The sequence below is a fragment of the Penicillium malachiteum genome, assembly GCF_028827825.1.
Source record: "Penicillium malachiteum strain IBT 17515 chromosome Unknown utg000001l:1.0-8184562.0:1.0-8186909.0, whole genome shotgun sequence".
In the NCBI taxonomy this organism is placed as follows: Eukaryota; Fungi; Ascomycota; class Eurotiomycetes; order Eurotiales; family Aspergillaceae; genus Penicillium; species Penicillium malachiteum.
The window spans coordinates 268,922-281,109 of NW_026643094.1; the positions used below are offsets into that span (position 1 = coordinate 268,922).

At 47.8% G+C, this 12,188-nt stretch overlaps 6 protein-coding genes across 6 annotated transcripts; 3 read left to right on the plus strand and 3 right to left on the minus strand.

The window, feature by feature from the left end:
• Positions 1 to 417: 417 nt before the first annotated feature.
• On the plus strand, positions 418 to 1,615 carry N7483_000101 (uncharacterized protein; the record flags this gene model as incomplete). The annotated part of the gene is made up of 3 exons (XM_057083539.1): positions 418 to 753; positions 849 to 1,226; positions 1,310 to 1,615. 3 exons carry the CDS (start codon positions 418 to 420, stop codon positions 1,613 to 1,615), a joined length of 1,020 nt encoding a protein of 339 aa, XP_056949688.1.
• A 294-nt stretch (positions 1,616 to 1,909) lies between these two features.
• On the minus strand, positions 1,910 to 3,401 carry N7483_000102 (C2HC5-type zinc finger protein; the record flags this gene model as incomplete). Its single annotated transcript, XM_057083540.1, is given in 2 exon segments — positions 1,910 to 2,408; positions 2,425 to 3,401. 2 exon segments carry the CDS (start codon positions 3,399 to 3,401, stop codon positions 1,910 to 1,912), a joined length of 1,476 nt encoding a protein of 491 aa, XP_056949689.1.
• Positions 3,402 to 4,125: 724 nt separating this feature from the next.
• On the minus strand, positions 4,126 to 5,084 carry N7483_000103 (uncharacterized protein; the record flags this gene model as incomplete). The annotated part of the gene is made up of 2 exons (XM_057083541.1): positions 4,126 to 4,956; positions 5,022 to 5,084. 2 exons carry the CDS (start codon positions 5,082 to 5,084, stop codon positions 4,126 to 4,128), a joined length of 894 nt encoding a protein of 297 aa, XP_056949690.1.
• A 658-nt stretch (positions 5,085 to 5,742) lies between these two features.
• On the plus strand, positions 5,743 to 6,795 carry N7483_000104 (GNAT family N-acetyltransferase; the record flags this gene model as incomplete). Its single annotated transcript, XM_057083542.1, has 1 exon — positions 5,743 to 6,795. The coding sequence occupies one exon, from the start codon at positions 5,743 to 5,745 to the stop codon at positions 6,793 to 6,795; it is 1,053 nt and encodes a 350-aa protein (XP_056949691.1).
• A 377-nt stretch (positions 6,796 to 7,172) lies between these two features.
• N7483_000105 (putative metalloreductase transmembrane component) lies at positions 7,173 to 9,383 on the minus strand (the record flags this gene model as incomplete). Its single annotated transcript, XM_057083543.1, has 1 exon — positions 7,173 to 9,383. One exon carries the CDS (start codon positions 9,381 to 9,383, stop codon positions 7,173 to 7,175), a length of 2,211 nt encoding a protein of 736 aa, XP_056949692.1.
• A 1,522-nt stretch (positions 9,384 to 10,905) lies between these two features.
• N7483_000106 (3' exoribonuclease family protein) lies at positions 10,906 to 12,090 on the plus strand (the record flags this gene model as incomplete). The annotated part of the gene is made up of 1 exon (XM_057083544.1): positions 10,906 to 12,090. The coding sequence occupies one exon, from the start codon at positions 10,906 to 10,908 to the stop codon at positions 12,088 to 12,090; it is 1,185 nt and encodes a 394-aa protein (XP_056949693.1).
• Between the last annotated feature and the right edge of the window lie 98 nt (positions 12,091 to 12,188).

The following is a 12,188-nucleotide window of genomic DNA, read 5'->3' on the forward strand; positions in this document are numbered from 1 at the left end:
GCAACTGGAAGATACTATCTAAAGTGAGAGATATCTAAAGTAGAAGTAAGAGATAGCTTAATAAAGCAGGATATATTCACATGCATGTTTAGATGTAATAAACAAAACAAAAATATACATTCATGTAGTCTATTGATAAATATATGGTCTCTGAGTCATGGTATTCTGCCAGATGGTGAGGAAACTCGGAAAACCACTGTAACCCAAGTAGAAAAATCTGGCGCGTATATGCGGTAAACCACATCGCAGGGCTATCAACCTATTACCATTCATGATCGGCTTTTCCCCTCTTTTGACCGTTCATCCTCGTCTGGGAAGAAATTCAGAAATATTTCCAAATCGTACTTGGGGACTCATCATATTCATGAACATCTTTCTTGATGGAGGAGGAAATTTCATATTCCACTACAGGCAACTATGGGCTTCAAGCCCTTGCCGACCCGAAAGACGCATGTGCAGAGTATGAGACCTACTTACCTGACCCAGCCCCAAGCTAATCAAAACAAATCTATCAGTGTTATCTTTGTTCATGGCCTTACGGGCAACCGGGAAACAACATGGACTCATAAAACCACCGGAAAATTCTGGCCACAAGACTTTTTGCCTCATGATCTCCCGGATGTACGAATCCTCACATTCGGGTACGATGCAGACATCATCGGCACATCCCATACTGCAAGCTCCAATACACTAAGAGATCATGGTAAATCACTTGCTGAGAAACTAGCAATGTGGCGAAGAAAGTCAAGAACTGTCAGTTATGTCCACTGAAATCATCCGTCATACACTCCGGGGTCAGTTTACTCCAAACAAATCGAGCATGATCTAACTCCGATATTTGAGCTTAGAACCTTTGGCCTTTAATATTCGTTGCTCATGGCTTAGGAGGTCTTGTAGTAGAGCAAGCCCTCCTCATCTCCCGCGGTTCATCAGAGCTACATGTGAAAGACCTCTTAGAATCCACAACCGCAATGGCATTCATGGGTACACCACATGCTGGATCGGACAAGGCTAGTCTGGTAGTACCGCTGACCCATTTGTCCAAGATCATTCTTGGAGCATCAAACACCGAGATTTTGCAACTACTCAGACCAGGTTCGGAGATGCTAGCGAATCTCCAGCAAGAATTCCATACCATGCTCAAAGATCGCAGCCAAAACCAGAAGAAGTCAATCGAAATATGTTGTTTCTATGAGGAGCTACCTGTTAGGAGGATTCGTGACAAGGTAAGATAATTTTAGAGCTTCGACAATTAATAATATTGTAACAGGCTCGGTAGAGAATAGTGGATCTCACTTATGATTCTTAGGTCGTACCCAGTCATTCTGCGATTCTCAACCCCTACCCCAGTCTTCCTATTCATGGAAACCAGATGCAGATGAAGAAATTCGGTAATAATAGGGATCCAGGATATACGGATGTCAGGGGCCGGTTGTGGCTGTGGATAGATAACCTCAAACTTGAAGCTCAACCTGCGGCTGGACCAGAGGCCATACAGGCCCGGGATAGCAAACCGGAAAGATATCTTATGTTTTCAGGTGGTGGACCTGTCTTTCAAGGTGACCAAATTGCTGGAAGGGATATTAATGTCAACACTTGGCGGTCCGCACCATGATATGGATTATTGATATTAACTTGAATAAAGCGGATCTAGTAAAGTTACAAGGGTTATCGTTCACTGGCAGTTTACCCTAATTCAGAGCCTAGTAATTGTCTATGCGACTTGCATTTCGTGAGAAGGATGCTGATCTTAGGAACAGATTAATTCTAGTGCATAAAATGTCTCTATTATAGCGGGAGAGTAAAAAATAATCCAAGTTTGGATCTGACAGCATGATTCACATGTGCCGTGAGATGCCGATACCTCCGTAGAACTTGAAATTATGTTTAGGCATCCCATCAGTGTAAACTATGTACTGTGTCCATGTAAGCCCCCGTCCAAGATCCACTGCTCATTATCATCCTTGTCATCCTGTACACGCCGCCACGTCTGTTTCGGCTCAGTCTTCTCAGCCTTCTCGGGTATAGTGCCGTCTGGAGCACGCCAAACAGGCCGCATCAATCCACCTGCAGCAAGGAGTGGATTATTGCTAAATGCATGACCACTAGATGACCCTGGGACAGCACCTTCTTCGATAGAATCTGGTTCCGTTGGCTCGGGAGTGGACTCTACAGCTGCAGAGGTATATACCCGGCGGACTTTACCGCCCGTAATATCAAGACTCATTACAGTCTTCTTCTTTTCCCACTCTGGACGAGCCTTCTCTTCCATTTCTCGCTGAATTCGCTGTTGCTTTTTCAGTGCGAGGGCACGTTGTGCTGGACTCATCCATAAGGTTGATGCAACATTAGGGGGTTTCAAAGTCCGCGGCTTCATCAACAACTTTTGTCCGTTGGGCATTTTGAGCCTGGAATCCAAGTAACCTATCTCGATGGGCTCGCGCAGCGTCAAGTTTACTTGAAGATGCCGATCCAGAAACAGATACTGGTCTTGGTCCACTATCGTGATGGACACCTTCATTATGCGCTCGCATCTTCTCCTGTCCGCGCTCAGCTCGAAGTTCTCTGATCATGCCTTGCACTTCCTCTGCAGATAATAGCGGAGTACCGCAGAAAGAGCAGGGTTGTAGACCCTCTAAAGCGCAGATAATTTTTCCACAATTGAGACAATTTGGAGCTGGGTCGAAGAGCGGGTGCAGTAGCGCAGAGCAATTACATTTCCTTCTCTCAGCACCAATGGTTGGGTTGGTTGATACCTCCAAAGCAGCGATTGCGGCTGTTAAGTCGGAAATATTATTGGTAGTAAGGGACTTGCCACCCTTGGATGGACTCGCATTTCTGGTTTGTTTCTGCTTGCTTGTTTTTGATCGCACGTTTGGGAGCATATCTGAGAGTACGGGCCCGGCGGCGGAGGGTGGAGGTTTTGAGGATGTGGGCACTGGCATTGGTGATTGGGTACGCGATGATGTGGACGAAGTCGGCGCTGATTTCGCTGAAGTTGGGACTGATAGTGATGATCTACTGGCAGAAATGTAGTCCTCCTCTTGATCTGCTTTCTTGTAGCCTCCTCCCACATTGCCATAATTATCAGGACGGCGGGGCGGGCCCGGATTGTGCAGTGGTTTCTTTTCCTTTTTATTCCTCCCCCTCGTGCGGTCATTTGTATTCGGTCGTTCATCACCCTGAGAAGAAGTGGCGGCTGGAGGGGTATCACGACGAGCGTTGAACGAGGCGATGAACTCAAGGGCTGCGGGAGAGTCACCAAGGAGATTTTTGAGGTGATCGGCGCATCCTTCCTTGGGTAGACTGGCTGAGTAGTCGATGACTTGTTTGAGAGATTCTTCATCGAGGGGTAGAAGCTGGCCGAGTCGAGGCACGGCCCAAGCTGATAAATTTGCCATGGTCGAATTTTGAGAGAAGTGAAGAGATCAAGTGTTGGCTTGAGCTTGAATGTCGAACTTGAGAAAGATGATTGCGGGGATGACGGAGCCGGAGTTGTGGGACCGACATCTACTATATCAGACTCGATCAGTGGTTTATATTCCATATTCCGCCTTTTGATGAAATATTACAAAAAAGTTATTCATTATCACCAGAGAAAAATAGCTGACTATTTTCATTTGAGTGGTTAATGCTTATGTGCTTGTCCAAATGTGGCTTTTAGAGGATATTTGTGCTCTACTCGACTTCCAGGGTTGCATGCTAACCTTGGAACACTCCATACCGTAGTATTATTTTGATCCCGCACTTGAGAATACGGTATACACATACATGGAATAACCCGGAATACTTGAAATATTAAGCAAGACTTGAACTGAATGCCCCAAGGCTGCGCTGCGCTGTATGAAGAGGACCCGATCTAATAGCTTCAAGCTCAAGGTACTCTGAGTCACTACGTTAATATTTCAAGTTCGAGTCATTCAATATCAATTTCGAGTCACAACGATTATTGCGATTGTGAAGTATCAAGTAATGTACAATCCTATCCCACCAGATCATCATCGTCATCTATGCAAATTCTTGAACCCGAACCCAAGGACGCCATGGCAGCAAATAAACCGAAAACAAAGAACATGACGCCTACACCCAGATGACGCGAAAGAAAAAAAAACACTAGTAGCCTGTTCATGCGTCCGCATTCTCACTTTTGATTTCGTCTTCGTGGTCCTCCACTGTGAAGGAGTTCTTGAGCTTGCTGGGTCCAGGCTTGTTGGCAGATGCCTTCTTCGTCTGGTTGAGCTTCTTCTTCTTCGTAGGGCTGGGACTGCCTTCATCGTCATCGTGAGGGCGCTTGGGAGCGGATGAAGTAGGGCTGCTAGCACCACTAGCGCCACTGTCGGTCGGGGTCTTGTTGCGGGTGCTTCCACGGCCAGAGATGTTCATGCAGCGATCCAAATGCTGAGCCACACGATTCATGACAAAGTATCGAGGGCAAATAGGACACTTGCTAGTGGGAACCTCCGGAGTGACACCGTCTCGGTCTGTCTTGCGCTTCTTGGGGTTTGGCATAATGGCAAACAGTTTGCCGTGGACGTCATGGCCTGGCAATGTGATCAATGGTCCGTTCTGACAGTATTCGCGATCGGGGTCGGGAGGTTGGAAACCGGCGCCGGCGGGTGGATAGGCGAGACGCGGCAGTCGACATTCGGTGCATATGATTTCTTTAACCGTCTGCAATGGATTGCCCTTGAGGAGTACCCGGCCGCGGTCGAAGATTGCCGCATTCGTCTCGAGGTGCGTGTTGGCCAATTTTGTCGGATCGATGATCATCTCCCGAGGCTTGCCATCTGCCACAGACTTACTGGGTGACTCATCAGGTACTTGTGCTCCGTCTTCGGCCTTCTGTCTTGCGACTACAACGGCAGAGCGCATCCGCGCCACCTTCTCTTCCCGGTGGACTTTGGCGACGAGGTCATGGATGATGTTATGAAAGGTTTCGTTGAGAATATCAGTTGACTGGAGAGAAGATCAGATGATTTCCTTCAGGATAGATCAGTATATCATCAAACATCTCAACATACCACTTTGGCGACAGTGCCGGCAGGGTAGATTGGCGTATGGCTTGCAGCGCTGGAGCCGGCCATTTTCGGAGTTGTCGGTGGAAATCACCCCAGTCAGTGGACTTCCTTCCTGTATGGCCAACAGCTGTGTCGAGCCCGCGACACAGTTGAACCCTGTAGTTTCGCGCCAGTACAAGGTTCTAGTCCTCCATGTGCTGTAAATCTATGCAGGGAGTGGTAAATGGTGAAACGAAGTCGGAGTCAGACCGAGAGGACGAAGAGTGAGGAACATAGGAAATCTAGAAGGATCGCCAGAAGAGAAGCTTTTGTACTATGAAACCCAATGTCAGTCGAGTTGAGTGAATGTGAATGGCGTAGTGAATGGAGGTTCGGTAAGTGACTTCGGGGACCGGGTGAATGAGGCGATCCACTTTGCTTTCAATAAGGGGAACCTCATTCAAGCTGAAGTATGAGAACAATCCTAATTTTGGAAAACTCCAGATCAATTCAATAAAATTCATTAACTTACCGATTGAAATGTAAAGCTGGATGTCCCGAGTCCAGCTTCTTTTTTTCTCTCGTTAAGATACAAAGAGAAAGAGAACGAGGCTGGAAGCAAGTTGTTCATCCCGTTATCTCTTATCGCATCTCCGCATTCACTTCTTGAAGAGCGACTCATCCTACTCTTAACCCTCGAATCCCTCGAGTAAAAGGGGATCAGACGAGACCAAAAAAACACAAAATGGCATATCAGTTCTTTTCAAAACCAAAGTCACGATCTTCATCAGCTTCTCCTTCCCCATATCGTCCATCCCGTTCTAATAATCCTCCTATTCATCTACCTCCTCTTCAACCACCCGTCGGCGCAAAGCCGGGATCATGCAATGTCAGCGAAGACACTTTCCCACCATTCCCCCACGAGATACCTGCGGGTTACGCGACTGCGCACCCTAATATCACCGTAGAGACAGTGAAGACAGCGCATATTCCTTCTCTGTCGCGCATCACTGGTCTACTGCTCCCAATACGCTACCCAACGTCCTTTTACACAGCTACCATTACCGACCCGGTCATCGCGTCACTTTCACGCGTCGCTGTATACCATGACCACCCGGTCGCTGAGGTACCCGATCGTGGGTCCTTGCCGGGTACTGATAAAGTGATTGGAGGCATTCGATGTCGCTTAGAGAAGCAGGATAATGGACAGGTGGTGAACGGACGAGAAGCCACGACTCTATACATCCAAACTCTGTATCTCTTGTCACCATATCGTGGAAGTGGTGTTGCTACTTCGCTGTTGAACTCATTACTGTTCGAATCTGTCGACAACAAATCCACCGGGAAGGTATCTGAATTAGTAAAACACTACAACATTCGTGAAGTTACCGCTCATGTTCACGAGGCGAACGAAGATGGGTTGAACTGGTATACTGCAAGGGGGTTCAAGCTTGATGCTACCATTGTGGACGGATATTACCGTCGTCTCAAGCCGTCGGGGGCAAGGATTGTTCGCCTAAAGGTCCAGCGGCAGGATGAAGAGACCGAAGGTGAACAAGAATCCGAAGACCCCGCACATGCTCCAGTGGAACGAAATGAGGCACCAGATCAACATGCGTCGCCTAGTGATGCAGACGATGAGGACTGGGAGAAGGTGGAAGCAGAAGATGATGGTGATCTCGGTGTGCAAACATTAGGCGAATCACCGATCCTGGAAAGGGACGAGAAGGAGGAGACAGCGTCTAGGAAACGAAAAGCCGAGGATGAGAGCGGAAATCATGCACAGCGTCGGCTATGAGAGATACCTCATCTTTTTGCTCGATTGAAGATGATCATGATCCAAGTTATTTATAGGATACCCCTTTATTATTTTTAGTTTTGTATGGGTAGATATGATCCTAGCTATATCACTGGCAGCAGCAATATACTCCAGATGTCTGTTATATCTGATCTTGAGATGAACCTGAAGGACCACATGTGCATGTAGACTAGGCGATGCGCAGGTGGTCGAGGAACTTGGAATTCAGAAATATTAATCCATATTCATATAACAAGGTAACACCGAAAGTAGTGCTCAGGATGGACAGCTGTACATGTATCAACTTGAATGTCACGGGTATCAAATCAACAAAGGGGACATTTGAAACAATCGAGTAAACGAGCAAGCCCTTCCGGTTAATGATTATAGTTCTCCGCATGTAAGAAGATCTCATCTTTAGAAGAATCGGTCATCACCTTCATCTGCAGCCTAGCCACAGTCCTGGCAACTTCAACACGTAGACTCGGAGGACCACAGACAAAGATACAAGCACGCCGACCAAAGCTATGAGAGAATTCAGTCAGCATCTTTGAGACATTTGGTCGGAAGTAATCCGTCTTCCAAGTCTCCCTGCGATATGCAGGATTATAAGACGCATAGCGCGGTGTTAATTGTTTCTGTGACACAGGTGTCAAGTTTCCAAACCCGAAGTCGAATCCAGCATTGTAACTTGACTTTTTGGGACTCGGGATTCGGAGATTTGGGATATAGTGCCGACTGCTAGCGATGTGAGGAGAATTGTAAACACCTGGCAACGCAGCTAGTCCGTCCTCGTTTTCCCGGCGAAGCTCCTTCTCTCGTTCCGTGTCGCCTTCAGCTTCCTCCCGAATATAAGTTGAGTTTCGTTTATCGATGCCCTGCAGCATGCTGTAAATCTTTTCTTGAATCAGGTCGCGGCCTGCTTGATCTGCTTCTTCCATGCCGGTTAGGAAGAAGTGACAGTAGACGAGGTTCGCTGGGGCACTATCACGGCAGATACGCAGTTCCTCTGAGAACCACTCCATGGTCTCTGGAGATCGTAGCGCCCAGATCACTTTGATTGATTTTGTCACAGCTTTTCCATCCCGGATTCGCTTGATAAGATCTAGCAGTTGGCTTGCAATCGCGGTAATTCCACTTCCACCAGCGAAGAAGACCACATCATCGAATGCTGCCATATCACGTTGCATGCCACCATAAGGTCCCTCGAGATATGCGGTGTATGTCTTGAATGGACCTCTTTCTATGGACTTGTGCACCACTTTACGAGTGAACCCTTTGAATGGTCGAAACACCAGTGTCATGTCGCGATAGTCCTCGCCATAAGCGGAGGGGAAATCATCGCTGCAAAGGGAAGCAATGGTGAAAGGATGGCTCTCAAAAAAGCCAATGCTAGGCAACCGAAGGTAAACGTACTGCCCAGGCTTCCAGCGCATCTTAGTGGGAATCGTCACCTTGACAGCGTTTTGAGGCAGCAGGGTCACAGCGCACTCTTCTCCAATCATGAATGAGGATGTCCGAAAAGGGTTGGACCAGTTCTGGTAGACTAGTCGAATGAGATAGGTGCAAACCCAGATTGCCAGCGTCGTCCATAGATAAGCCCATGATTTAAGGTAATTCTTGCTATGCCAGAACATCATTGCCACGAAGATCCAGGACACAGGCAGGTGAACCATCACGAAGAACTCATACATCCGGTGTCGTAGAAAGGGAAGGGAATGAATGCAAAGAACAAGCAGAGGTGCCAATGCGGCCCACCCATTTCCGTAATAATAAATCCCCTTAGGCACCCAGTTCCGATAATTGATCAGAGCATCACCCGTCCAAATTGGCGTGACATAGAACGGGATCATGTGGACCAGACAAAGGAAAAGACAGATATAAGCTAGCCAGCGATGTAGTCCATTGAGTCGCTCATGGCCTAGCCCCGTTACCATATTTATAAAGTTGGCTTTGGTAGCGAGCGCGACAATCCATGGTATCATGGCAACAGCAAGCATACCTGCCCGGATCGCAAGTGGTGGTGAGCCCAGAGCAATGTCGTAGTAGTATAATGGCTGCGGGACGAAGCAATACAGCGTCACAAAGGCAAATGCAATAAGCACAATGCTCACCACTGCTAGAGAGGGGAAGACGAAGTGCATACCCCCAATGTACAAAGTGGGAATAGGCCTGTAGAAGATCCATCTGAAGAATGCAATCACTTTGTTTAACCGGATAAATCTTTGAACGAGAGATTCGCGTCGTTGTGTTGTTGGCGATGCCGTTGGAAATGGGAAGAAATGCGCACTCGAGGAATCCGTGCCTGCACTAGGAAGTTCATATTCGTCCGGTGTCGAGGATCCATGGAAGGTCTGTGGATTGCTCTCTTTATACAAGATTATCCGAACCTTGTCACTGTAGTTATGGTAGAGTCGAATGAGTGTTGTGATGACCAGCAACACAACGGCAAAGTAAACAAATCCATAACCGTATTTGCCAGCCTTACGGAATGAATCTCGATCCATCTCATTCTGCTCTTTCTGAGTCGTCGCTGCTGTGACCGCAACGTAGACTCGCTTGGCGAGGGAATGCAGTGTATCCAACATTTTGAATCAATGTAATAGACAGTGTACTTGGCTGAGATTCTGGCTTGTATGTGAAGTAAGCATCTGTATTAAAGTCTGTAGTTGTCTCACTTGTGTGAAGTACCTTTATTCTGAGCTCGCTCACAACACTAGAGTAGGAACAAGCTCATGGCCAAGAAGCGTACGATCATAAAGTCAGCAAGTCAGGGCCAAATTGACAACCCAGCACGGGCGAGCTCCCATCTACATGTATTCTGACTCCCTATTACTAGAAGAGCACCGAGCGTAGGTTTCACCGCTTGTACTCCATACTGCGCACTTCGGAGTCGCACCGTGATGGGATAGCCACGTTATGGTTTGACCGATTGTCAGCCACACCAAGCCAATCGAGCGCCATGAGCCATCAGTGGTCAATTCATATTCCCGAAATAGCTGTCACGTTAGAACCAAAGACCCTTCGCTTCTGGCCGAGAAAAATTCCCAGTAAAATGTGATGATTTAGCGCCTTGCAGACCACCTGGGCACCAATCAGCATGGTTCCTTGTTATAGAAAAGGTGATTGGGGTGATCGGGCGGCATTAGTGCCAATTGGTGGAGACTGCAGAAACTATATTAACTCCCCGCGATTCATTCCTGCGCCAAAAATAAACTTGAGATAAGGCATTCGGAGTGAGAAATGGGTGTGCTGTTCCTAGATTTGCAGTACTAGTTCCTCGGTTAAAAGCACTCATCCTTGCTGCATCCGAGATCGACCAGGTTTCCATGAACAGACCCCGAAGGGGGTATAAGTCTGTCAGTAATACCCCGAGAGATTTATGCAGGGAATATCTAGCTGCATAGATGAAGTTATTCAACTTCCACGTGTGGAAAATAGTGGAGCGATCAATATCCAGAATAGCCTTTTAATCCCTGACTAGTTCGAGTTTCCCTGTCGAGAGTCTTTGTATTAGCAGAGATGTTTGTGACCTCGAGCACGCCCACCTCCGAGATTCATACCCTGAGCCGGGGTACTATTTTGGGCATCAAATCTTAGAGTAGGTTCCTTGTCAAATTCAAATGTGCATCTGCCAGAAGCACAGACCAGAAGAGTGCCATGAGATATGCAGTCAGCACAGGTAGTGACAGGTTTTTTTAGATCCAGATATCACATCTTCACATACGCACTGGCACATCAAGTGGGATGGTCGTAATCTCCAAATCTGACTGGATCAGGCAAAGGTTGAATGGATCATGCGCCAGAGTAATCCCATACAAGCGAAATGTCATATCAAAAAACGAGTGATGCTTAAGAGAGGAGTAAATATTGTTTCTAAATTGGGGACTCGGTTGATGCCTGTTGATGCCTTATCATATACTGATGCCTGAAGGGTAGGGTGTCTAATTCACCCCACCTAGACCCACCATAACACACCGCCTTCAGGCGGTAGCATTCTGCCATATCCATCCATCCACTTTTTCTGAGATCAAGTCGAAGTCAAGCTTGGGTGCCTTTTCCGCTTATTCTCTCTCAATTTACGCTCACTTTCAGAGTACCACCGCAGAAATGGATTCTCCAGTCCAAGATTTCAACCCCAAGCTACAGCTTACTCCTACACAATTTGCCGCTATCGAGCCAAACGCTTATATCCTTTCCCAATTATCTCAACGACCGTCCAGTAATGGAATCCCAACTCGAGCCAATGCCCGCGAGCAATTCGAATTCCGAGACATGACTGTCACAGTTGGAGGATTCACGCACGCAAATGGCAGCTCCACTGTACGCATCGGTGACACATCAGTGGTGTGTGGCATTGTTGCTGAGCAGATTTACACTTCGGAAGTTCCTTCGTGGGACGTCTCGCAGGCTTCAGTTTCCGCCAATAAACGCCGTCGTCTGGCCAGCTCTGGCAAGACTCTTCTCGATAATGATGAAGATGAGGACCTAGCTTATGACAATGAGGACTGCCGCCACATCGAGGACCGCTGCTTGCTTGTGCCCAACGTGACCATGAACACCGGATGCACCCCGGGCTACGTCCCAGGTGCCCCTCCCTCTGAGGATGAACAATCAATCTCAAACAACCTTCTGGGACTTCTTCGCTCCACTCGCATGATTCAAGCTGAGGACTTGCGCATCTGGTACCAGCCACCAAACCTCGGCGCCGAAGAGTCAGACAGCTCGAATGAGACTCAGCTTCCAGAGCTCAAGGCTTTCTGGGTACTCCACATTGATATTATGGTCATGTCTTACGGCGGTAACATCTTCGACGCAGCATGGACTGCGCTCGTTGCTGCTTTACGCCATGTCACCATTCCTTACGCCTGGTGGGATGTGGATAAGGAGATGATTCTTTGCTCAGATGATTCTAGCAAGGCCCACAAGTTGTCTTTGCGCGGAATGCCTACATCTTGCTCATTTTCCATCTTTCAACCTCAGCCCCGCCCGTCTTCTCAAGACGATGCTGCTGAGAATGGCAAGGATTGGTGGATTTTTGCCGACCCAGACGGCTACGAAGAGAGCGTCTGCGAGGAGTATGCTTGGTGTGTCGTGAGCAAGGATAAGAACGGCAAAACCCGTGTCTACCGAGCCCAGAACGTCGGAGGTTCTACCGTGGATTCCAAGATTATGTACAACTTGGTGCAGATTTCTGCCAAGAAATGGGAAGATGTCAAGAGCATTATTGACGAGGTTGTGGCTACTGGTAGCCCTCGAGCTGTGTCCTGGAAGGGCAAGGCATACAGCGCATGAAATGGCAACTGGATTACCGACGATGGGGTTGTCTTCACAGATGATCCACATTGTACCTGAAAGGTCGTCACTCATCCACCGCATCTCGGCGCAACGGT